The sequence below is a fragment of the Oryza sativa genome, chromosome 4 (assembly GCF_034140825.1).
Source record: "Oryza sativa Japonica Group chromosome 4, ASM3414082v1".
Taxonomy (NCBI): domain Eukaryota; kingdom Viridiplantae; phylum Streptophyta; class Magnoliopsida; order Poales; family Poaceae; genus Oryza; species Oryza sativa.
The window spans coordinates 3,886,575-3,914,218 of NC_089038.1; the positions used below are offsets into that span (position 1 = coordinate 3,886,575).

The following is a 27,644-nucleotide window of genomic DNA, read 5'->3' on the forward strand; positions in this document are numbered from 1 at the left end:
GGCCAAGACCACCATTATATGGTGAAAGTTTGTTGGACGTAGTGAGCTTCAATTCCTACGCCTCGGGGCTCGGGCCATGGCATGGGTGGCTTGAGGCCTAGGTCTGCCCATATGTATGACATTCCTATCCCCATAATTTCAATCTTTGCCACCTCCTGCCTCGCATTTCTAGGTCCCACGCTTTAGTAAAATGTACAACCTAATTATATGATAAAGAAATTACTAATATGTATTTTAATTGAAATCACATAGTTGTCATTAGGTAATAATGTTTTTACTGACATGTAATTTTTTTTAGATGTTGTCATGCATCATCTGATGGTAATGTTTTTACAATTATTTTTTACTACTGGATCACATTGTCATCTGGTCAGTAGTAAACTTTTTCACTAACAATTTTTTTATTAAATTATGACTAAAATGTCCATTAGTAATGTAATTACTCCATTCCGCCGAGACATAATTTAGGCCTAAAACAATTGGTTATTACTACTATTATTATATCTAAAATATGTTTTTGTTAAATATGTTGGTTATTGATAGCGGCTTAGAATAAAATCAGTTCATGTCTTTTACAACTTGCTAATTATGAATTTTATAATTAATTTAATAGGGACCTAAATTGAGAATCCAATATTGGTACTCCATATTTATCAACTCAAAATTATTTAAGAATTATAAGGGATTAGGGTGAAAAAAGTTACAATTTGAAATTATCACTTTGGAATTTTGAAATTAAATTGATAAAGTACAAATAGATACAACTCTATATATATTACTTCTGATTTTTTGAAAAACAAATCCTGGATAGTACTTGATATCTCCTATGGCATGTTCTGTTTAAGACGAATCCTCAATATAATATGCTGTCGCAATTATACTTACAAAACTCCAACGACATGAACATCAACAATAAGCCACAACTGTATACAATATGCATATGGATATATGGACAGCACATCTAGAAAGTAGTTATTAGTTGTTAGGTTTTATTTGAAAAAAATATATATCAATATATATTTTTTGTTTCAAGATTAAAATCAAATAATTAACCCAATTATAATGAGCATGAGGTTTATGCTGTTAATCGACCTGATTGCTTGAACAATGCACTTAATCACTTATGAGTTATGTTAAAACAGATATTCAATAGGTAAAATATTAGCAGCATGATTTATTATTTCAATCAAAATAAAACAAAATCAAGGATATATTGAATTAGGCACATACAACATGCATGACTAACATAATTCAACGGTACATATGTAGATTACAGATGAGGAAATCGACCACAGATGAATCGGACTCAACTGTGGGACATTGATATTAGTAGTTAATATCCTTTTCTCCATAAAGCCCTCAGCGACCAAGGATCATGAAGGCGATATCACTATATATCAGCCTATAGCAAGCTTGATCCGAAAGAAAGCTTTGCTTTTTATGTGCTCTGTAGACACTGCTCTCATAATTATTGTGCTTAATTAAACAATCCATTAATGATCGGGCATTAGTCGTCGCTGCGTACACTCTTCCTTGCCTTAGCCTGCCCGCATGCAACCATTAGATGATGGCTTGAGAATCAAGTCTGATCGACGATAAAAACATTCATATATGCACTCAAAGAATAATTCAGGTGCTGATCCGGATGAATGGCAACCTCGTCGCTTCGCCAATTAAGTTCGATCCCTAATCAGCGTCTGTATAGTTCACAAAAAACAAACTTCAGAATTATTACTGAATTGTGTCCTAACTGTGCTTGCAAATGGTGTTTCAAGCATACCCTTTGACATGATTCACGTTGATTAAAAGTTCAAAAGAAGAACGGAAAAAATGAATAGCCATGATTTGTAGGTTCCATCCGTAGAGACCTCTTCAAGGTAAAATTAAAGTAGTCAGCGAACATCTAAATATGATTCTATGGTATCAGGAAAAGAAAAAAAAATGCATCGATTCTTTGATTGATGCAAATGTTCCAACGATCTTGCAAATATGTTTAGGTGTGCACAATAAGGAGTACGGCTGTGTTCGGCACTACCAGTTCCCATCCTCTTCTCTTTGTTTTCCACGCGCACGCTTTTCAAACTGTTAAATGGTGTGTTTTTTGGAAAAAGTTTCTATACAAAAGTTGCTTAAAAAATCATATTGATCCATTTTTGAAAAAAAATTCACAAATACTTTAATTAATTACGTGCTAATGGACCGCTCCGTTTTCCATACGCACATCACTGGGTTAGGAAGCCAGGCTTCCGAACGCGGCTTAAGTTTTCATTAGTGGCAAGATTGAATGAGGTAAGTGTCGTGCAAGTGAAATAGACGAAGAGGAATAGATTGGATTATAATAGAGAAAGTAACAGGACTAACCCTGAACCAAAACCATGCGACATGCGCCGAGAAGGTAGGGTCAGTAGGCACTAAGATAAATCTTAATCTAATGCCTATCTTAACCTAGAAAGGGACCATCCTTACAAGGATAGAGGACTACCTAATCTAATCCTATCCCATTAGACTTCCTAACAAACTGAGCTACTTTATCCCAACCATGCAGCTTGCGGCATCGCCTGGAAGCCACGTGGCATCGGCCTCTTCCGAGAGCTGTGTCGCCTCCTCCGGAAGTCATTGGGACTGTCGGAATCGTCTCCACTGCTTCTGTTGGACACTGCCATGGTACCGTCGTTGCAGCGGCCAGCCATGAAACCGAGCTCCACCTGATCGTGGCCCATGCTGGCGAAGATCAAATCGTCATGGAGTGGAATAAATAGTAAATAGAGAAAACAACAATCCAACTGCATAACAATGGAGTGTGCAGTATTGAGACCTATTGGTAGCTATAGTAGTAGGACAAACAACTGCAATAGAGAGATCTTCAAGAAGCTTTTTTCTTAAGATACTGCACAAAAGAAATAGTTTTTGGATTTGAAAAAAAAACAGTTGACAGTAGTTTCTTTTCTTCCAAAACTTTCATCTAGTAGACCATATCGGATTCCATTGAGATTCGTGTGAGGGACTGAACAAAATTTCATGCAACGTGCGCCACGGGGGTTCAAACCCGCGAGTTTGATTTTTTTTTCTGATTCCATTCTAAGTTGCATATAAGTTATAATGTAATTAAAGTCTAGATATATTATAATTACACTTTTAATTATACTATAGTTACGTTTGAAAGTACAACTGCTAAATGTTGTGTTGTATTGCTACTCCCATATTTTTTACTAACTGATCCGCATATTTTGTTCTGACACATGGATTAATTAATGGATGATGATCCAATGACTGAAGTGTTTTGGTGGCATTCATCTTGTGGCTAATTTGTTGATGACATCTCTTCTTATGTAGTCAATAAGAAAGATTCCTCTGAAAATTAGTCGGCCTACGCTGCTAGAGTTGACGAGCATATCGTTTTCTACAACCGAATGCGTATTAATACGTGGAGTTTTCATAAAAAAAGGTTCAGAATGCAGCCATTAACATCAATTTTCCGAACGAAACGTTCAAGGATAGTCCAACTGTCCGAGGCCATAGAGAACAAATGGAAAGATAATAGGGGTAACCATCGCAAATGATCTTTTCATCCATTCCAGCGCTTGTGAGATGTCATTCATGGGATACAGCATAGGAGACACAAGGCAGGTAACTAGGGGCATCATACGGAGATTTCCCAAACAGAAATGCTCATGTCCTCTGACGAGAATACACTCAGGGATAAGATAGCCAGGACTGGTTCAACCACCCCATCCCGACTTTACTTCACTAGTGCCTCATCCTTCCTCTTCTTCATGGGTATTTTATGCCTTCCCTCCACTGCTTCTTTTCTCTACCTCACCAACACTCCATCCTCTTCTTCACCGGCAATTGATGCCTTCCGCCCTTCTCTCCTCTAACTCTTCCCTATATATATAAACAAATGTATTCACCTCAAGTCAAACATTTCATCGGCACACGCAAGCACTGGTGGAGAAACCATCTTTCGTCGGTCGGCCGATTTCTACAATAGTCCCGGATGCAATAAAAACCGGGGCTAAAGATGATCTTTAGTCCCGGTTCAAAAGGGTAACGGGCATATTTGATCTTTAGTCCCGGTTTGTGTTACCAACCGGGACTAAAGATCATCTTTAGTCCCGGTTCGAATGCTGTTAGGTCATGTCAGGCCCCCCCGGATCTTTAGTCCCGGTTGGTAACACCAACCGGGATTAAAGATCGTAACTTCAGTCCCGGTTGGTAATACCAACCGGGACTATAGATCTCGGGGATCTTTAGCCCCGGTTGGTAACACCAACCGGGACTAAAGTCCCACCCCTATATATATGTCTTCTTCCTCCTCCAGCTGCCCGAGCAAGCTTCAAAATTTCTTCAAAAAAGAGGGGAGGTCATGCCAAAATTTCTATTGAATTTATTTTGGTGATTACATACAAATCGGAGGTGCCTAAAAGGTTTGTAACTTCATCCTCCAATGTTTTTTTTTGTCATACTACATTTGCACCTATGTTTTGCACACTTTTTTTGTCTCCAAAATTTAGTTGTAAGTTGATGAGAGAGAAAATGTGTGTGGGGAAGAAAGAATATATAGAAATTTAGTTCATTTGCTAAACAAGGTTTTATAAAATAGTTGAGAAGGAAAACTCTAGAAAACAAACTAAAATGAAAATTAAAAGAAGTAAAACACATTAAAATTAGTTTAAAACTTTACAAATAGTTTTTAAGAATTATTTGGTGTAATATTTTATGATTTTTGTATGAATAAAGATATCTTATAATTATTGTATGACTGTCATTATTGTAAGAATAATTATTTGTGTACGGTTTTTTTTGACTTATGTAGATGGATCGGCAATGGATGTACGCTGACCGGCGGTCCAAAGAGTTTATTGACGGCGTGCACTATTTTTTGAGAGTGGCCGAAGCTAACAGGCAAAGGGGTTTTATTTGTTGTCCATGCAATAAGTGTAAGAATCAGAAGGAGTATTCTGCATCCAGGACTATTCATTTCCACTTGTTTGAGTCGGGGTTCATGCCAAGCTATAATTGTTGGACATCCCACGGAGAGCAAGGTGTTGAAATGGAAGAAGATGAAGTGGAAGACGACAATATTCCGGACTTTGCTCAGTATGTTGGATTTGAAGCAAATCAAATGGGCGAGGAGGAAATAGCTGCTGATGGTAACGACGTTGCGGATGATCTTGGTCAGATGTTGCAGGACGCCAGGGAGGACTGCGAAAGTGAAAAGGAGGCCCATAAATTGGACAAGATGTTGGAGGACCACAGAACTTCGTTGTACCCAGGTTGCGAGCAGGGGCACAAAATGTTGGATACCACTCTGGAGTTGTTGCAATGGAAGGCAAAAAATGGGGTTAGTGACAAGGCATTTGGCGATTTATTGAAACTCGTCAAGAACATTCTTCCGGAGGGAAACAAATTGCCCGAGACAACGTACGAGGCTAAGAAGATAGTCTGCCCGTTAGGACTAGAAGTTCATAAGATTCACGCATGTCCGAACGATTGTATCCTATATCGCGGTGAGGAGTATGAGAACCTAGAAGCATGCCCTGTTTGCAAAGCACTACGATACAAGATTAGACGGGACGATCCAGGAGAAGTTGACGGGCAGCTAACAAAGAAGAGAATTCCTGCTAAGGTGATGTGGTATTTCCCTATAATACCACGGCTAAGGCGTTTGTTCAGGAACAAGGGGAATGCTAGAATGTTGCGATGGCACGCTGAAGAGCGTCAACAGGACGGGATGCTGAGACACCCCGCCGATGGTTCGCAGTGGCGAAACATCGACAGAAAATTTAAAGAATTTGGAAAGGACGCACGAAACATACGGTTTGGTTTGAGTACGGATGGCATGAATCCTTTTGGAGAGATGAGCAGCGGCCATAGCACTTGGCCCGTTACGATGTGTATCTACAACCTCCCCCCCTGGCTATGCATGAAGAGGAAGTACATAATGATGCCGATTATTATTCAAGGCCCCAAGCAACCTGGTAACGACATCGACGTGTACCTAAGACCACTGGTCGAAGATCTTAAACAGTTGTGGAAGAAGGAAGGTGTCCCCGTGTGGGACGAGGACAAACAGGAGGAGTTTAACCTACGAGCGCTGCTGTTCGTAACCATCAACGATTGGCCTGCACTTAGCAACCTATCCGGACAGTCCAACAAGGGGTACAAGGCTTGCACTCACTGTATGGATGAAACAGAAAGTACGTATCTTAAGCACTGTAGGAAAGTTGTATACATGGGTCATCGTCGATTCCTTGCAGCAAACCACCCGGTACGGAAGAAAGGCAAGCACTTCGAACATAAGGCCGACCACCGTACGAAGCCTAAACATCGCAGCGGGAAAACAGTGTTTGCTATGGTTAAAGATCTTAAAGTAGTGTTCGGAAAGGGGCCTGGAAGCCAGCATATAGAGAGCGAAGATGGTCACGCGGCGATGTGGAAAAAGAACTCTATATTTTGGGAGTTACCATATTGGGAATTCTTGGACGTACGCCACGCAATCGACGTGATGCACCTCACTAAGAACCTTTGCGTAAACCTTCTTGGCTTCCTAGGTGTATACGGAAAGTCGAAAGATACACTGGAAGCACGTAATGATCTGAAGCATATGGAACAACGCGGCGACCTTCACCCGGAACCAAAGGAGAAAGGAAGCCATTACTTGAGTCCAGCCAGCTACACTCTTAACAAGGCAGAGAAGGAAAGTATGTTTGAATGCTTGGAGAGCATAAAGGTACCGTCTGGATACTCCACGAATATCAAGCGAATAATAAGCACGAAGGAGAAGAAGTTCACAAACCTAAAGTCTCATGACTGTCACGTGTTGATGACACAACTGCTACCAGTTGTAATAAGGGGTATCCTTCCAGACAATGTCCGGGCAACAATAACAAAGCTATGTGCATTCATGAACGCAATTTCGCAGAAGGTCATCGATCCGGATAGATTAGAAGCCCTTCAGAATGAAGTGGTGCAATGTCTCGTCAGTTTTGAGTTGATATTTCCACCTTCATTTTTCAATATAATGACGCATCTGCTTTGTCACCTTGTGAAAGAGATCCGTATTCTCGGGCCTATGTACCTACACAACATGTTTCCTTTCGAGAGGTACATGGGCGTTCTGAAGAAGTATGTTCGTAACCGTGCTCGTCCAGAGGCAAGCATCGCCAAGGGTTATGGAACAGAGGAGGTCATCGAATTTTGCGTAGAATTTATCGAAGACCTTCGCCCAATCGGGGTACCTGAATCACGCCATGAAGGGAGACTACGGGGAAAGGGAACTCTCGGAAGGAAAGAAATAATGACGGTAGACAACAATTTATTCCGTAAAGCCCATTTCACTGTTCTGCAACACTCTTCATTGGTAGCTCCTTACATCGAGGAGCACTTGGCTCTAGTTCGCGCTAGGAACATCGGTAAGTCCGATGCATGGATTACACGGCATCACATTGATACTTTCCCCGCGTGGCTACGACAACATCTCATGGGTAACGAGTCGATCAACCAACAACTTGCCTTCCTGGCGAGGGGACCGTCTGGGTCGATCGCGACATTCCAGGGATATGAGATCAATGGGTACACATTCTACACGAGAGCCCAAGACATGAAGAGCACGAACCAAAACAACGTTGTTCGTGTCGATGCCATGGGACACGATGGAACAACTGCCACGTATTACGGTGCCATCGAGGACATATGGGAACTTGACTATGGTCCTCTCAAGGTTCCTCTGTTCCGGTGCCAATGGGTTAGGTTGACTGGTGGAGGCGTAATGATTGATGACAGTGGGATGACAACTGTTGACCTTAACAAGGTTGGATACTCGGACGAACCTTTTGTCCTTGCCAATGATGTAACGCAAGTCTTTTTCGTGAAAGACATGTCTAGCAAAGGAAAAAAGGGCAGAGGGCCTGATGAGCCTAAGCGTCAAGTGGTTCTCCCAGGCAAAAGAAAAATCGTCGGAGTTGAGGACAAGACTGACGAGGATTACGATCAGTTGGATGGGCAACCCCCTTTCACGGTGACGATTGACCCTAGCATCCTCCTATCAAATGAAGACACCCCTTACTCACGCAGCGATCACAAGGAGGGAACAATAGTGAGGAGAAAGTACGTGCGGTCAACCGTCACCGCCGATGTAATGCCGTAATTATTGTGTACACGATGTAAACTATTTTGGATGTATTGATTATCCATATAAATCAATTGATGTATGGCATATGTTAATTACGCACGATTATTAGAGGTTTCAACAAGTTTAAATCATGTATATGCTAGTTATATGTGATACTTACAATTTTTAAAAGTTTTAAATCACACAGGTGGCAATTTCATATGTATGTTAATTAGAGTTTTTAACATTTAATTTACTAGCATTCATATGCTAATTATAATTGACTAGAGGATTTTTAAAAGTTTTAAATCACGCAAGTGGCAATTTCATATGTTAATTAGAGTTTTTAACATTTAATTTACTATCATTCATATGCTAATTATAATTGACTGGAGAATTTTTAAAAGTATTAAATTTAATATATTTTTAAAATTATCATTCATATATTAGAGTTTTTCACAATTTAATTTACTATCTTTCATATGCTACTTATATATGACTATTCGAATTTTTAAAAGGTTTAAATCATGCATGTGGCATTTACATATGTTAATTAGAGTTTTTAGCATTTAATTTACTATAATTCCTACGCTAAGTATATATGATGATTACAATTTTTATTAATTTTAAATCATGCAGTATGTACATACATATCTTAATTAGAGTTTTTACCAATATAATAATATCATTCATATATATGCTAAGTATATATATATATTGGAATTTTTATTAATTATAAGTCATATATTTGCTTATTACGATTTATCCACTTAATTTATTACAGACAAAAATAATTTTTCGAAGTAATTGTCATTAATCTTTGTACTTTAAATAATGTTAATGCATTAACTTCTATTTTATAAACACATATGTAAGCAAAAATCATATGCAGTGCTATAATCTTTAGTCCCGGTTCTTAACCCTAACCGGGTTTAAAAAGAATTTCGAAATAGCGGGAAAAGATCTTTACTCCCGGTTGTTGAGAACAACCGGGACTAACCGGGACTAAAGATATCTTTAGTCCCGGTTGTTCTCAACAACCGGGAGTAAAGATCTTTTCTTTACTCCCGGTTGTTGTCAACAACCGGGACTAAAGATATCTTTAGTCCCGGTTGTTGAGAACAACCGGGAGTAAAGATCCGGGGGTATATATATTCCCGTTGCGCCCTCTTCTTCTTCACCAACACTTAGACGTTTTCAGCCGATCGATCTCTCTCGGCCTCTCTCCTTCGCCGCCACTGCCTAGGGCAAATCCCCGCGCCGACGCCGTCGTATCTCGCCGTCGTCTCGAGCTTGTCGTCCTCGCTGCCGCCTCCGCCACCTCCGCTGCCGCCGCTTCTCTGGGGTGAGAGCCGCCGCCGCCAGATCTCCCTTCATCTCGATCTCTCCGATCTCGATCTCTCTCCGTCGCGCCGCCCGCCACGAGACGCCGCGCCACGACGACGACGCGCCACGCCGACGCCGCGCCAAGCCGCCGCCGGCACGCCACGCCGCCGTCTTCGCCGCCGCGCGCGCAATGCCGCCGCCGGCACGCCACGCCGCCGCCTTCGCCGGCGCGCGCGCAATGCCGCCGCCGGCACGCCACGCCGCCGCCACCGTCGCCACGCCGCCGCAACGCCACGCCGCCGCTGCCGTCGCCACGCCGCCGCCGCCGCCGCCACGCCGCCGCGCCAACCGCCGCCCCGATGCCGCCACACCGCCGTTAACGAACGAGAACGAGAACGATCGAACGAACGAGAGCGAGAACGAACACGTCAACGTACGTTGCCGTGAGAACGTGAACGAGAACGAGAACGATCGAACGAACGAGAGCGAGAACGAGAACGATCGAACGAAGACAAGCGAGAACGAGGGAACGAACGTGAATGAGAACAAGCGAACGAACGTGAATGAGAACGAGCGAACGAACGAGGACGAACGTTAACGTGAAATGCAATATATATATATATATATATATATATATATATATATATATATATATATATATATATATATATATATATATATATATATATATATATATATATATATATATATGTTACTTCGCATTTATCCTAATACATCTTTTTGTATCTTGCAGAAAAGACGTGTTGTCGGAGTCGTCCGTCAAGCCTGAGTGGAAGAGCTAGCCCTAGAAGGAATTGGAGCAGGCAAGTGACGTAATAATATAAATGATTGTTATATTTGTAATGCAATTAATTAAGATTATTAGACCTGTAATTAGACTTATCATATAAGATTGTGTAGTGTTCTAATATTATTTGAGTTTTAATATAAAATTATTTTATTGCAAATTAGACTTAGTATGACATTATTGACTACGGAATTGGTGCGACTCCTAGCAATTGACTATTGTAGTCTTAATTAGACTTAGCATATACGCACGAAACACTTAGCATACATGACTATTTTAGTCTTAGCATGTAATATTATTTGAGTTTTAATATAAGATTACTTTATTTGTAATTAGACTTAGTATGTAATTATTGACTACGGAAGTGGTGCGACAAGTAGCAATTGACTATTGTAGTCTTAATTAGACTTAGCATATACGCATGAAACACTTAGCATACATGACTATTTTAGTCTTAGCATGTAATATTATTTGAGTTTTAATATAAGATTACTTTATTTGTAATTAGACTTAGTATGTAATTATTGACTACGGAATTGGTGCGACAAGTAGCAATTGACTATTGTAGTCTTAATTAGACTTAGCATATACGCACGAAACACTTAGCATATACATGACTATTTTAGTCTTAGCATGTAATATTATTTGAGTTTTAATATAAGATTATTTTATTTGTAATTAGACTTAGTATATAATTATTTACTAGCTAGGGTTGTATAATATACGTCACCTAGACTTAGCTTATATCATGATTTGTAATTAGACTTAGCACGTAAGGTTGTGTAGGGTTCTAATGTACAACATTTACACTTAGCATACATGACTTAGATTGTTAAAACATAAATGTCTCGTGACTTAGCAGATGTTTCTTGTATCAACAGATGGCTGACCGCGATGAGGAACAGATATTGTACGATACAATCGCGGAGGGAAGCAGCCAGTACTGGAATGAAGAAGAGGGGAACGAGGATCCAAACCAGTACTTGAACGAGGAAGGGAACGTGGAGAGGGATGCGGAGGGGAACCAGCAGGGGCACGTGGAAAGGGATGTGGAGGGGAACCAGGAGGAGGAGGCTAGTGGTAGTCAACCCTTCGTTGGACAGAAGAGGGCACGCGGGCAACGAGGTGCAGCGAAGAAGCTTGAGGGTCGGCACATCATAACGGAAGTGGAAGAAGATGGACGTCCTAGTGCCCCGGCCGAAGCCGCCAAGAACTATGTACGTCACAGCGGTTGGGTTGTGCGGGATAACGTGCCTGTCAGTACGGTGTACTGGCGAAGAACAAGGGCACGTGGAGATCATGAGAGCTTTGTCCCAGATTCGGAGAAAGAGATGCTGTGGACCACAATGCTCGAGACATTCACCCTTCCTGCGGGTACAGAGGACAAAGTGAAAAGGTGGACTCTGAAGAAAATGGCAGAACAGTTTCAGAGCTTCAAGGGAGATCTGTACCAGAAGTATATACTGAAGGGGCAGACACCGAACTTCGACACATTCCCAAAGCTAAGGGATCACTGGGACGAGTTCGTTGCATATAAGACAGGTGAACAAGGGCAGGCGATGATGGAAAGAAACAAAGAAAATGCCGCCAAGAAGAAGTACCATCACCACTTGGGGTCAGGAGGCTATAGCGTCGCGATGCCGAAGTGGGAGCAGATGGAGGCTAGCTTGATTGAGAGGGGTATCGAACCGGCAACAGCCAATTGGCCGGAACGATCGAAGTTCTGGTACTATGCTCACGGTGGAACGCTCAACCCAGCTGATGGCTCACTGGTCTTCGGCGATCAGATACGAGAGGCTGCGCGACGACTAACAGATGCAGTGGAAGCCTCCTCTCAGGGCACGTTCCGACCAGACAGAGATAGGGACGAGCTGACACTCGCCCTGCAGACTCCAGAGCATCCAGGACGAACACGAGGGAAAGGGGTGATTCCTTGGAAGATTGGTTTCAAGGAGGACATCCACACGTACAGGAGTCGGATGAGGAGCAAGAGAGATACCGAGGCGAAGATTGCAGACCTAGAGTTCCGGGTATCGAGCTACGAACTCAACATGCAAGAGGAGGTGGCAAGGAAGGTTGATGAACGTATGGCCGCACATCGGTCCCATGATCCCCAGCCGACCATTCCTCCTGCAATGGTGAGCCCGTCAGGAAACCGTAGCAGCTGCGCCTCAACGGGGCAGGTAGGATCACAGAGCATGGACGCCATGCAAACACAGGACGAATCGACCTGTCCCGTTGATGACATCACTCAGCGGACACCATGTGAGCTGCATATTCCTTTCAAGAACTTATCAATAAAGGTAAGATTTAGCCATTCCGCTAGTTGCTGCTTATATATGTTGATTACTAATAAATAATCTCTCACAACATGAAGGTGGCGTCGGGCATGGCCATCCCAACGGACCCTTCAGGTACTTACCACTGCAGGCCGATTCCAGCAGGATACTCGAAGGTCGAAGTTGAGTTGGTCGAAGGCACGTACGAGGACCTCGAGCTGGATTACCCTGGAGGAGACGGTGAGATGCATCTACGAGACACATGCCATGCCATTATTCTATGGCGCAGGCGGTACATCATCCTCCCTGGGCGACAAGCGGCGTCTCGTGCACCATCTCCTCCGGCTCCGCCATCTCCTCCTCAGGATCCTGCACCGTCTCCTCCTCATGCTCCGCCAGCACCGTCTCCACCTCAGGCTCCAGCATCGACTCCTCCTCAGGATCCTGCACCGACTCCTCCCCGTGCTCCTACACCTACTCCCCCGCAAGCTCCTCTTCCGGCACCTTCAAAGTCAAGGGCCCCCCCAGCTCCACCGCCTGCCCACACAAGGGCAACGAAGAAGGCGAAAGTTGACGCCGCCAAGAACAAGGACCCGGGGTACGATTGCACGCAAGAGGAGCTTGACGCTTACGTTGCATCAGAAGTCAAGAGACAATTCAAGCCTCGAAGTCCAGAAAAGAAGATTCCTATAGACCCCAATGTCAGGAACTTCTTCAGGGGTATGTCTGCATCTGTCAAGGAGGCCATCAAGCTATCGGACTATGAGCGAACGCTGAAGAAAGCATCTTCTGGAAAGTCCAAACCAGTCCCTCAGCTTGGAGAGCAACCAAACCAGGAGATCGAGCCGTTGGTGACCGGTAAAGAAATGACGATAGAACAATTTATTACTGACACCGGTCTAACTACGGATCAATTGCTAGGAGTCGCACCAATCGAAAAGGCGGAAGTGAAATACATGTACGAACTCGGTAAACCGCTTGTCAAGCCTGAGCTGCTGCAGTCCCTACCCACACAAATGTACAAGTTCCATCAGCTGTACATGGAGATGAGCGCCACCGGTAGAGAGATGATCGGAGCGAGGATCAGGGACACGGACTTCTTGCAAGGAGATGACATTCTCTGGATCAATTTCAGGGGAATCTACGAACTATACCAGCTGGACGCCCTCGACGTCTCTATTATGAGTTGCTGGATTTTGTAAGTATATCGTTCAGTTAGATTTCTTACTATACGTCTCATTTAATTAATTAGGTCCTTGTATATAAGTAGACTATAGAAAATAATATACTCCCTTTTATCGTTGTAGAATGGAGATTCAAAGGGCCCGACGGCGGAGGGTTTTCGATACTGGATTCATCGACCCTCGGAAAGTAAACGTCGCAATGCTCGACCAATATCCACAAGAAACAGAGGACAATCTCGTCCATCTCCTAAAGGCGCAGCATTACAAGACGTTCATACTGTTGCCATACAACACAGAGTTAGTTTAATTTTACTGTCTTCCTACATACCAAATTTCATTCCCGTACGAACTTGCTAAGTGTTTCATATGTAATGCATCCCACGCACATTGCAGATTCCACTGGGTGCTTTTACTCTTCGACCTGGAGGCCTGCACCGTCAACGTATATGACTCAATGGATAAAAAAGAGTCTACGTTTGACAAGGTTTTCGAACTTATAGACAGGTACCGTCATAAGTTCCTCTGTTAATTAAGAAAATCTTGTTATGGTAAATGCTACTACGAATCATAGCTTTAAACTCCATGTAGGGCTTGGTATCGGTTCCGTCATTTGGTCCGCGGCAAATGGAGAGAAAGACTTAGGCGGAAGTTCAAATTTCCTGTGAGTACACATGCTCTACATTTATATTTCTCAAATTAATACATACAACTGTATATTAATTAGATCTCACGCCGTTAATTTGTCATTTATTTGTAGTGCGCAAAACAAAAGCAGGGAACTAACTTGTGCGGCTACTACGTGTGTGAGTATTGCCACTGCCTTGCAGACCAAATCATCACCACAAGAGAGCTCGATGTACGTACAAATAAATTCAAAATTTCATTACGTAACGATTTCTTGTTTAATTACTAATCAATTTCATACATTCATATAGTTTATTCGCATGAGGGATAACCTGACCACACACAAGGAATTTATCGCAGCGGTTCAAGAACAACTCATGGGATTCATCAACGAAGAAATCCTTGATCCCAAGGGTGAATTCTACTACGACGGAAACACAATTCACCGGTCCTTATCTTCTGAGCTAGCAGCGACTACTACTTCGAAATCGTAGCTAGCTAGGACATATAATGGATTGTAATTAATACATGACTACATATGTTTCTATATGCATGTGTACACATTTTCTATAATGTAAATATATTTTGGTCATATATATATCTATATACATATGCATTTGCATAACATATATATGTATAAATACATATATATTATGCATGTATATACATATAATATAATATAATATATATATATACATATATATATGTATGTATATATATGTATTGAAACATATATATGCATGGTTTATATATATATATATATATATAAACCATGCAGCAACAGGGCCATGCAAAAAAAAAAAAGGTCAGCTCGATCTTTAGTCCCGGTTGGTAACACCAACCGGGACTAAAGATGGCTCAGCCGGCCACGTGGCTGAGCCATCTTTAGTCCCGGTTGGTGTTACCAACCGGGACTAAAGATCGATCTTTACTCCCGGTTATTTCACCCGGGACTAAAGATAGCGATCTTTAGTCCCGGATTGGTACTCCCGGTTTGGAAACCGGGACTAAAGGGGGGTTACGAACCGGGACTACAAAGGGTTTCTCCACCAGTGAAGTGTCTTCGACCTCCGACGAGTGTGTGACAACAGCAGCCGCAATTCGTCGTCATTCTTACTCCTCCAAGTCATGCCGTTGGCTGGGTTGATTGGCGTGGCATGGTATTCGAGTGGACCAAGACATCATTTTATATCTTTGAAAATGATCCAATTCCCCTGCACGTACATAGCTTGGTCCCATCTCTCTTCTCTAATGCTCCCTCTAAAACATTCACTACAGGGGCTTGGTGTTGACCCAAAGGGTGAAGGAGTTGGAGCGCATAAACACTACACTATCTAATGAGAAGAATGACCTAGAGAGAAGGGTGAAGAGGTTGGAGTACGAAAACACCTAGCTGTCTAATGAGAAGAGGTGGGCGGCAGATGTGTACTCAAGAAGGATCTCCACACTAGAATACCAGGTGTGGGAGCTGGAGCACCAAAACACCAAACTGTCCAGTGAGCTGGTAAGGCAAAGGGAGGACACGAGGACAGTGGGTCTGCTGTTCATGAATGCTGCCGATAGGTACCAACACGTAGCAGAGGTGCAAATTAGGACAAAGGAAGAGGAATTGGTGAACATGAGGAAGGCAAGCATGTAGTTAATGAACGCTGCTGATACGTACCAAGAAGTAGCAAGGAAGCAAATTAAGGCAAAGGAGGATGACTTGGAGGATGCGAGGAAGGCGATTTTAATGATCATAAATGCTGCTAATACATACCAACAAGTAGCAGAGAAGAAAATTAAGGATAAGGTGGAGGAACTGAGGGTCCTTGGGGTTCAAAAGGCAGATATGGATGGGAGGATAGCATCGTTGGAGTCTAGGCTCGAGGCAGCTCTAGTGAAGAATCAGGAATTGGAGTCTACTTATGTTAAGGCGTTGATTGAAAATGATAGGCTTTGGTCAGTCATTGAGAGGCTCATGATGGGCGCACTAGTTGAGGTCAAATGCAAAGGCATCTGATTCTGAGAAAGTAGAAATCATGAAGGTATTGGAAGACCATAGCATGAAGGTGGGGGAAATTCAGACCAACAAGAATATGATGAAGGGTGAAAATGATAAGATCCAGTTAGAGGTTTTGAGAGAAAAGCAGAAACATGGGTTGTTTGAAGCCAGGGTTGAGAGGCTCAAGATGGAGCTAGATAGGTGTAATAGGCAAAATCATGAAGGAATCAGAAGACCTTAAGAGGGGACATGTAAGAAATCCAGGCTGCAAACGATTACGTGAAGTGTGAAAATGATAAGCTTTGGTTGGAAGTTTCAGAAGAAGAGGTTGAGAGCCTCAAGGAAAATATTTAGCCAATATTTTTCCTTGAAACATTTATATCTCTGGATGGTCTGGCACCTAGCTCTGTGGTTGTGTCCCCTTGTGGTGTTGTTCCCTGTCTCTACTCTGTTAACAACACTAAAATAAATAGGTGCTTCGGAATGGGTTTACAATTGAGAAATAGATGATAATTGTGAGAGTGTTATTACATGATATTGCTTGTTACAAAACGTGGAACAAAATTATATTTTTAATTAGATACGCATGCATGGTTCTCTCACTTGTTTAGCATAAACACTAGTGTATTATACCTATCAAGGATTGGTAACCTGTCAAACACAAGAGCACATGTGGATTTTATACAGGTTCAGGTCCTCTCCTCGGGTTGGGTGTAATGCCATGCATCATGTTAGTCGATTGCATTGATATATATGCAAGAATCTACGTGCATGAGCAAATCAGTGAGAATGTAAATCCTAAAGCTCTTCTTCCCCCATCAAGATGTACATGTTACATATTTATAGTACTATATAATATAATGTCTTGTTGTAGTCAGGTAGGACTCTATCTTCGTATCCGAGTCGATTTCCATGCTCATAGTTGTCCTGGTGGTTACCATATAGTGGTCCTTTATTTTCTCCCAAGTTCAGTGATATGACTTTAACTTAGATGGAATTATTTCAAAACTTTCAAGGTGCTCAAATCGAACATCAGGTAGAAGAGATTCCCATATCTTCATACACGTCATTAGACTCCAAGCTCTACTCAAAATTCCATATAAAACCATGTGATATGCCAATATTTGTGCTAGTTGACCATAGATACCGATTATCCTGACTAGGGGATCTCCGAATATCGTGAGCTTGAAAAGGCAGAGGTTCGAGCACCTCACGACAGGTGAGTCATGTTAGATGCCAAATTCTTCACCCAAGTGTCGGAGTACTTTTGCTTGATATTGTGAATAGAGGTTATAAAATGGTTTTTTCACATGTGATGCCTCAACTTTCATGGTTGTACCGTTTCTCTCTCGCAATAATTGTGGATATTTGGGAAGGGTGCTCGATATTCTTTTTCACTGTGTTCTGCTCTAGGTTCCGCATGGTAGTGGATAAAACATAAACGTTCCGTTTCATTCCTCCTTGGCAAAGCTTGCGACAATTATTCATAGGTTCTGCATGGTAGTGGATAAAAAATAAACGTTCCGTTTCATTCCTTCTTGGCAAAGCTTGCGACAATTATTCATCTTCCTCCTTGCACCCGCATTGCCAATTAGCCTAAAAGGTCCTAGCCACCAATCTTTGCAACCAACATGCACCAAAGAAGCTAGTGAAGGCGACGTGAGCGATGTGGACAACAACGGTCCAGCAGAATCAGGGAAATGTGCCATCTCCATTTCACAGGGCTGGGAATCCTCGATGCTATGGAAGGTATATTTGATTGTTCTTGAGAAGGCCAAGTTAATACCAACTAAGAGGTTGATCTCCTGGGAGTCAGTGACTCAGTGGAAGATTAGAAATTTCCACCTACCAAGTTGTTGTTGATGTGAAAACACGAGGCCTGGGAGATCTGCTTAACTCCAGTGCAGGTCCAAAACTCGCCTTCGGGTATGCTAGCATGCCAGTTGATTTGATCCTGCAATCAACAAGAATAAAGACAAAGAAACCGCGGTTAAATCCATAAACGATAGCCGATCGGCTAGGTGCCGATGACATATCATTTATCTTTAAGCCGATCGGCAGGCATTAATAAATAAGACAGAACTAAATCTACTCGATCGGCTGTAGATATTAACGATATATAATCCTTATATCGATATATACTTAAATCAAGCGATTGGGATAGATCGGTCGCCATGCCGAGACAATATAAATCACTTAGATCGAAATATATATTAATAATGAGATTATATATATATTCGTAGCATAGCCGATCAGATAGATCTAGCATGTATCGGCTAATACTCCGATACCACCCTATACTAAGATATCAAAGCGAGTAGAATATATCAAACAAAAGCCTTATATACTTAAATGCAACAAGATCTTAACATAAAGGGCAGATTTAACATATCAACAAAGCATATAAGGTAAATACAGTTAAATCAGGTAAGATCGGCTGAAACCCCGATACTACCCTAATCGGCAACTAAGAAGCAGGCTAGAGATTGAGATTCTAATCATGACTCATAAGATCAAACTCAACTGATGCAGCTATAAGTATGAAAAGAAGGGCAATATCTAGACAATCAAGCCGTTGGAAGTTTCATAGAGTGGTGGATATCATATATAATCTAAGCCAACGTCGCTATCTATCCTAATCGGCTGCCTTCTACTGACAGATGTTAGCCGATTATAGGTTAGATGTCGATATTGCCGGAGATTATATAAGATATATGATAACTCGACGAATTACATAAACAAAATTAGAGTATCATAAAGATGATAGCACTAATCCCGAGAACGCAAGCCGCCATAATAAGTTTTACCTCTTGTTGAAGATCGAAACCGATGCAGCTCAACCCGAAAGTAAGAACTCGTCGAAACAAAACGAAAGCAAAAAGGGTGGCGATGCGCCGAGATTGTATTGAACGTGTGTTAATTTGATTACATGGGGTTAGGGGTCTATTTATACCCGAGAATTACAAAATATGTCCATATCAGACACGACTCTTATCCCTAACAAACTCTAAAATACCATAAGTCTTTGCGGCAGACTTTTGCCCAAATATATCTCTGAGGAAATTACATAAAATATCCTAATTAATAGATACAATTGCCTTCTCAGGACTCTATCCATGCATGGCAATCATCTTGAAGCATATCAACTCAACCCGATGACGTATACCGAGTCGTATTGTCGGAATCGGCTATATCAGCTCACCCAGTCTGACTCGGACTCAGCCGATCTTGGTCGTAGCCGATTTGGACTCCAGTCGATTCTTACTCTGTTTCCGAAACGATCTTCATCTTCGATTTCACTTCGATCCAATCTTCATCTCTAATACTGATATTGCCAAATTTGGTCGTTAATAGTTGCCAATACACCAGCTTCCAGCCCAACTGCTGCCGAGCTGGCCTAGCAAGCTACCGAACTGAGGCGGCCTTCAACCGGGGCCATTTTGTCACATCCTGATTTTTGTTTCAGGATTTATAAATTATTTAATAAATTATTATTAGAATTTATATTAAATGTTCATTAATTTACAAGTGAAGTTAAATGTGGGAAATAAAATTTCCTAAATATAAAGCATGGATGGATTTAATTTTGATTAAATTCTCCATGATTAATTACACTCTCTGAAATTTTCTCAGATGTTTCGGAGCTCAATTCTTAATTTTTAATCATACAAAGAGCATTTCAGTAATTACCCACATATTAAATTAATCATTAAATGGTCTGTTTTTAATATTGTTAAATACTTTGGGTGTCCAAGTATGTTCAAGATTTTTCTTGGAATTATTTGAGCATAGGAAGTATTTTTAACAATTCAAAGATCATTTCATTGATTAATTTAATTGGAAAAGTAATAATAATCCTCTTCCTAGTCTTGGGCCCTTTCCAGCCCATCTCCCTCTTTTGTCTGCACGGCCGTGCAGCCCAAGTCGGCCCAGCCGAGCTTCCCCCTTCTCTTTCTTTCTTTGCTTTGTTTTCAGCCAGCCCAAGACGAAAAGTCTAATTTGCCTCCCTCGACACTGTTTATCTTCTACCTCTAGCAGCCGAACTGAGACCGATTTGGCTCGGTTTTTCTCCTCCAAATCTGACCTTTCCCCTTGTGTTTTTCTAAAATTAGTTGAGGGGAAATATTCCTCTTATCCTCCTCTATCTTTATCCCCAAAAATCGGAGCTAATCGTTGAGTATCTTATCCGAATCGAACTCGTTTTCGAGTTTATCTCCAAAACCGAGTTTTTGATTTCCCGGATCGATTTCTTGCGGAAGGAGTCCGATCTCTTCAATCCAAGGCTATAAATAGGACCCCCTAGTCCTCCTCTTTCGTTTGCCCCCTCTCCCGTGGTCTCCCGTGCCTCGTAGCGCCGCCGCCACGTGCTCCACCCCGCCGTAGTCGCCGGCCGAGCTCCATCCGCGTCGCGCCGCCGCCTCCGCCGTCGCCGCCGGTCGCCGTCACCACCGTTAGGTGCGCGGGAGGGTGGAGAAGCCCGGCCGCTATCTCCCCGAAGCCGCCGACCACCGCAGCCCCGTCGCCGCCGTCGACCGAAGCCGCGCCGCCGCTAGACCTCGTCGCCGGCCGTCGTCGTTCGTCGTTTGGTTCGAGGGTGGGTACCGTTGGGTTCGTCTCGTCGTCCTCTACGTGTTCTTGTCCTCCAAAGTCGCAGCCGACCATCCAATCTCCGGCGAGGTCGCCATCTTGGTTCGGCCATTGATGAGGTCATCATCATGACGTCATCATCGTTTTTTTCTTTTTCCTGTTTTTCTAATAGATTAAATCTTCGGAAATTCATAACTAAATCATCGTAACTCGGTTTTGAGTGGTTCAAGTTGCTAAATTCATCTAAAATCAGGATCTACATGTTTGTTTACTTTATATGTACTGTTTATTTGGTTTTTATTAGTCTTTTTCTTCGTTTTGCGTGTTAGTTTGTCGTTTCCGTCGTTGCGAAGGTTCGTGAGTGCACCGGAAGTATTCAAGAAGATTAATTGAAGACCGATTATTGCAAGGCAAGTCACACAGATCCTAAACACAATCCTTTGAGCATGTTGATCCTATATTTAAATTCTCTATTTATTTCAACTGTGCATTTATTTTCGAATGTCACCGGGTGGTGTGAACCTATTCCTTTGTTATGGCCAATTTGCATTGATTACTTTATTCCTTGATACCTTGGGTTATTATAACTTGACTAGTTGAGCTTTATATATTGGTTCAGCTAGATATTAGATATGATTGCTTAGCCATGCTTAGAAACATTAGCACACTATTGGGATAACTTATGACTCATTGTTTAATGATGGTTTAATCGTAGCTCACGATGGTTAATCGTGTTATGATAATTAATTGATAACTAAAACTTGACAATGGTGGGTTGTGAGCACATGGTTTTGAAGGTCGTGCTCATGACAATTAAGGACCGGTTCACGAGCTACTGTTGTGAAACATTAACCGTACCAACCACAAGCCAGCATGGGCAACGGCTTTACCTTCTGTATAGCATGATTCATTGCGGGGCACCAGACTGAGAAGCGGCGAGAAGTCCGTGGGGGTCGCTGGGGAGTCCATGCCTCTGGTTATATTTATAGAGGGGGTGATTATGATCCAGGAATGGTGCACTGTGGTGAGTTGTGTTGTGCAAAGGGTATTGTCACAGCCTCTATTCGGGTACTTTCCAGTATCGCGACGCATGGTAGACATGATGAGGAGGCTGTGTCTTGTGGGTACAGTGGTACACCTCTGGCCAGAGTAAAACTATTCGAATAGCCGTGCCCGCGGTTATGGGCGGGTTGAGCAATGTTTTTCGTGATTAGTCTCACACCTCTCACAATAATTATGGATGTTATATCTGGTAATAATTTGCTTAGCTCCTGGTTTGGAGTTAGATCTGTACAGCCGGGTATGGTTGTTCAGGATGGTTGGGCCTGTGCAGCATGGGTGTGCTGTTCAGTGTTGATTAAAATTTCTGATTAATTACTCCACTGTTTTACTCCTCTTAAATGTTTTGCTAAATGCTGCTTTTGCAAATGAGCCTATATTATGCCATCCTTTGGTATCCTTGTGCACTTGCATATTTGCTGTGTGGCTTGTTGAGTATGTCATATGCTCATTCTTGCAATAATCAATCAACCTCAGTTGAAGAAAAAGGATCCAGAAGGAGAAGACGTTTGGCTTATACCCCAGTTGAGCTGCCTGTGGGAGTGGAGCCGGAGCTTCGCTAGACCGTAATTCCGCTGCAGTTTTCTTTTCTTTTGAAAGTATGTAACACTATTATTGATGATTCTGTATATTAAATTGTCAGTTTGTGTACCTCGGCTGATTCCTGGACGAGGATTTTATGCACAAATAAGTTCGGAAATTACTAGTGAATTTCTGGGCGTGACACATTTCCCCACTGGCCTCGATAGAGCCTGTCCAACATTTCCTCTGCTCGTTGCCTATCTGGCAGTCCAGAGTACTCCTGTGGCCGTCAAGGTCATTGACGAGCTCCGTGCTAACCGTTGTGCGCTGCCTTCGCTGGAGTTTGCCGTGCTGAAGCTCAAATCCTAGCCGCGGGAGCCACATTGCCCAAGCTGTCATTGTCCACAGCACCATGCACCTGCGCTCACCTACCCTCCTGAGTGTTGCATTATCAGTCCCGGCCTTCACGACACTACTGCATAGCGACAATGATGGGAGCACCACGTCGTCCCAATACACCACATCACTCTCTCCCCCCTTGCCCCTTTTCAGCAAACTGATGCCCACTCGCTTGCCACCCGTGTCAGCTACTCCAGCCACGCACAGTGACCGTGGCCCTGCCATCAAGCCAGCCCTCCGTCGCTGCCACACGCAGCACCGATGCCTTTCGCCCATCCTATGACCAGCTTTATCCCTAGTCTTCCACGCCCCAAAACCGCACATCATAGAGGGATTAGGGGAGGGCAAGGACACCGCCTTAATGGTGGTGACAGCCTCCGTGTGACCAACTCAAGATCGCCCCTTGGCCCTTCACGGCAAGAACGACCGCCTGCCGCCTATGAAAGCTAGAGCTGGCTGCCTGAGCTTCTTTTCTTCAGTTTCTTGTCCCACGCTCCTCCACTTGCTACCCCTTTGGTCACCCTCATTCCCAGTGCCCCATTCTACCTCTCGCGGGGCAGCGCAAGAGTCGGATTTTGGCCGAGCCTGGAATTGGAAGAGGAGCCGACAAGCACCATGGACAAACCATGAACCTAGGACGATCCATAAGCATGCCTTGCAGCCAACGCCGCAGCTGGGAGCGCTGGACGAAAGCGAGTCGACCTACACCAACATGTACCTTGCTGCCCGTCATTGTCCATGACACCGCTATGGTGCCGATCCTTGGCTGCCACACGATAAGAATCAAGTAGCCCTCCTGTCTCCTCTTCCTCCCCAGTTGCTTTCCTCTGATGGTGCATTCGTGGTGCCACCTACACTGCCGCAAGCGGAGCCGCTGTGCCCACACATGACGGCGGTGGATTGTGGAGTGGGTCAATCTCTGGCAGTGGCATGTTCGGGGGGACTAGCTCCATGTTCGGGTTAGGCAACCCGAACCAAGCCATTTTGGGGATAAGCCTAGGTCATTGGTATAAACCCTGAGATCATGCGTGCGGTTGTAGTTGCCCCCCCTTGAGTACTCCTCGATGTAGTGCACAGCACACTTTGGGCCAATCAGGTTCTCTGCTGCCGCATCAGTCCGGGCATGCATGGGGATGCCCTCAATGCAAAGCTTCGCCCGGTAGCGATAGAAGATGTGGTGGCCCTCGCGACGGTCATCCCACGCACGGAGATGGTAGGACCTCCTCGAAGGGCAGTCTAGCCTTGGTGAAGTGAGGACGACCACGCGCGAGAAGGTGACGAAGAAATGTTTCGGATGATAGTGAGTGACTTGCACATCCCGCCGATGGATCCGGCAAGCACAGCGGAGGTCATCGGCAAAGACCCCCTCCTCCACCGGCTTCCCATGCACTGGCCAAGCAACCAGGGAGCACGCTGCATAGTGCAGCCTGTTGCGCTCGATTTCCCCCATGGAGGACATGATGATGACCGTGGACTCCTGGCGATGAGCCAACAGCTCGTCCATGGCCGACATCGTTGAGGAGGAAGGCGCTGTGGGCTTGAGGCTTATGGAAGCGCTTGTAACGAGTGGTGGGAAGTCTACCGGGCTGGGTAAAATAGGCGGGTGGGTAGCTCGGGATTTATGGCCTTCTCCCCTAGTCGGGCAATTAAGGGCTTCATGTCCAATCTTTCTACAAGACCAACATCTAAGAGGGTTCCTGCAAGAAGCAACTTTGTGATCTGTTTGAAGGCATCTGAAGCATTTCCCCTCCATGTGTTTAAGAAACCGAGCTCTCCTTTGCTCGACCTCCTCCTTGTTTTGAATGCAGGATTGCTGTTTTCTCCACCAATATTTAGCCTTTACTTCCCTCCAATGCTCTGAACCGGAGTGATTTGTTGCTGTAGCTGGAGGATGCGATGGATTTGAAAGGAACCTACCGCTCTTAAGAACCGTTCCCGATGCATTACATCTGAGAGGATGTGCCGCTCAGCACCTTGCAGGGCCAATTTAATCTTGCGTGCACCGGGGCTCTACTCTTCTCCGGATTCCCAAGCAGGCAGTTAACACTCAAGTGTTCACGCACGGCAAGGGCAGTACTTGAGTTTGACAAAACTGGACGAGAGCTCCCATCCGTGACATTAAGAGTATCAGAGGGAGAAGAGATCAACGCCGCCTTGAAACTCTTCGCACACAAGGAACCCGGCTGCTTGGACCTTACTGCAAGCCGAGAGAGAGTGTGTGAACTCAGATCTGGTGACTTAGGGAACGAGATGGCTTGCTTACCATGGCGGAAAGAGAGTGTTGCGTCAGCGGGCGGTCGCGTCGGAGAGGTCGGTTGGAAGACTTCAAGCGTTGGGAACGAGAGGTTTGCTGGAGGGCTCTCGATAGGTGGCGGCGACGGTGGGGGTCGCAGTCGCCGGTGGTGGGTGTTGGGGCTAGGGCTCTCCATAATGTTGGAATCAAATTTTAAAATATCTTTGTTTGGGAGGGCCAAAAATGTCTCCATAATAGTTGGTAATATATGTCCAAAGTTATCCTTCATCATTAATTACACCATCACTTTGTCTTAGCTGGAGAATACAATGTTTTCTATGCTTCCCATTTGCAATGAGGTGATAGTACTATCTTCTACAAACAGGTCATTTTTGTTTTGTTAGTACCAACAAAGCTCCTCGTTCCACTACAATAAAAACATTATGTAGAGGCTCTTTTGTAGAGGCAATTTTCAAATTGCCTCTAAATTTTGAAGCTCTATAGTCTAGAGACAATTTTTAGAGGCACTTTCAAAATCGCCTAAAATATTTTTACTCTAGATACACTTTAGAGACAATTTTAACATACTTTGTTAAATTTATCTTGTAGAGACATCTTTTTGGCACTTTAAAATTTGCCTAATATGTAAAGGCATTTTCTTAAGTAACTAGATATAAGTAACACGAATCACATATTTATATGTAATTATATGAGGTTGAGATGGTTAGTGCATTGAAGATAAAAATGGTCAACCCAAGACGTCATGAGTTTCAAGGATTGGTAAAGGATAATATTTTTCTTTTTTTTCATATTGATTTGCTATAGTTGCTGCACAATTTAATGCCTTTACAAAGTGCCTCTATTTGCATAGAGAGATTTTATAAAATGCCTCTTAGTTCGTAGAGACAATTCACCAAAAGGCACTTATGCGACACTTTTCAAAATGTCACCATAACACTGTAAAGGTATTTTAAAAATGTCTTTATAGTATTAGGAAAATGTCTCTACAAGGTATATTTATTGTAGTGTTCAGAAACTTCACTTCTATTGCGGACAGTGAAAACTGCACTTAAAAATCAGTACAGTTTAACCAAGCCTGCTTTTGCTTGTTTCAGGGATTCCACTTCTATTACAGAGAGCAAAAACCGCTCCGCTTTCTTATCAAGCTCATCAAGCACTTTAAAATTGAAGTCTTCTTTTTTGTATGTTCCACTTGTCTGCCTAGCCCAGCCATGTAAAAGTTGCCGGAGGTGGCAAATTTTGTTGCTCCAACGCTCCATTGGTGTTCTTGGCATGCTAATCCATTACTTTGCCACCATTTAAAAAAAAAACATCCCTCCCCAGCCATCCAAATTCAAATCTGAACATAGGAAGGTTTGTTGGATGTGAGGTAGTGTCAAGTGCGTTGACGCCGAGGATAGCCGGACCGTGGCTACGGAGTTTGTAGCTAGGATCAGGAGCGGTGGCTGGTTCTTCCCTGCACGCTCAATGGTGAACAGAGGGAGGTTAGGGAAGGAGGGAGATTAGGAATTTTGATCTCAAATTGCTTGTCTTCAAAAGTTGCTGATTACATGCCTCATAGGCACTTGGCCTCTAATACAAGGAAATGACATTTATTTCCTCCTAATTAATACTTTCCTTGCATGATTCGTTCTAAGTTTGCACCCTTGACTCATGCTGCTTGCTGCAACTGTGCCTCCGACCTGCTCCTGCGGTGGTAGTGGCGCCCCACATGACAGGTAGCACCGTTATGAAGTAGTAAAGGGGTCTGGTCTGAAAGGCTCCTATCCAATGCATTTGCTGAGGTTAAATGGTTGATGGAAATTTTAGCTCCCAGTCTATACTCCAACTTTTGAGTTTTTTTAAAATGTCCTAAAAAAAGTTTTTCAAAAGTTGGTTATTCCAAGTTGTTTGCCAAAGAAAACTTTTCTCCGTGAGAGGTCAATTTCTCTCTCAAGTCCAGATTGCTATAATATTTCCATATTTTTCTCATCCAAGTGAATGAAATATGTTAAAATTCCAACCCACAAACACAATAATTGATAATGATTCTCTACTGCACTTATGGGGCTAGCTCCGATAAAATTACCTCTTTAAATTGAGATTGGGCAGCTCCATACAACGACGAGAACCCATTGTAAAATTTTCCTTGTTTCTCGAATGAAATTCGACATAATAAACCACTTCATCCATGGAGCCTGTGTGTGTGTATACATATCAAAAAATGGCCAAGTTGATGCCCATCATTATACCTCCTGAACGTCCTTGTGAGGCTTTGACGTGCCAAAAAAATTTGGTACCTCCAGACAGACGCTTCAGGAAAGGAGCAGAAAATTTAAACGTCTGGATTTCCAAAAATTTTTTTTTGAAAGAACTCAGCAAGCTGGTTTTATATTATAGAAGAAGAGAGAGAAACTGTACAGAACAGAAGGCAGGGGAGACGTTCCCGGAGGAATTATTCCTGCCTGCACTCCCTAAGAAAAACAAAAGCCTAATCTCTTAACATAATACACTTCACTCCCTTGG

The 27,644-nt window shown here is 43.1% G+C and overlaps 1 protein-coding gene, 1 long non-coding RNA gene and 1 pseudogene across 2 annotated transcripts; all 3 read left to right on the forward strand.

Moving 5' to 3' along the window:
• Positions 1-4,816: 4,816 nt before the first annotated feature.
• On the forward strand, positions 4,817-13,713 carry LOC136355922 (uncharacterized; the record flags this gene model as incomplete). Its single annotated transcript, XM_066309218.1, has 3 exons — positions 4,817-5,820; positions 6,223-6,630; positions 13,386-13,713. Coding segments are annotated over exons 1-3 (1,740 nt in total), but the record flags the coding sequence as incomplete, so codon positions are not given.
• A 1,778-nt stretch (positions 13,714-15,491) lies between these two features.
• Positions 15,492-16,672, forward strand: LOC107280586 (uncharacterized; annotated as a pseudogene).
• A 3,493-nt stretch (positions 16,673-20,165) lies between these two features.
• Positions 20,166-26,762, forward strand: LOC136355957 (uncharacterized). The gene is made up of 3 exons (XR_010740558.1): positions 20,166-21,024; positions 21,235-21,315; positions 22,442-26,762. It is a non-coding gene; the product is annotated as an uncharacterized lncRNA (long non-coding RNA).
• Positions 26,763-27,644: the final 882 nt, after the last annotated feature.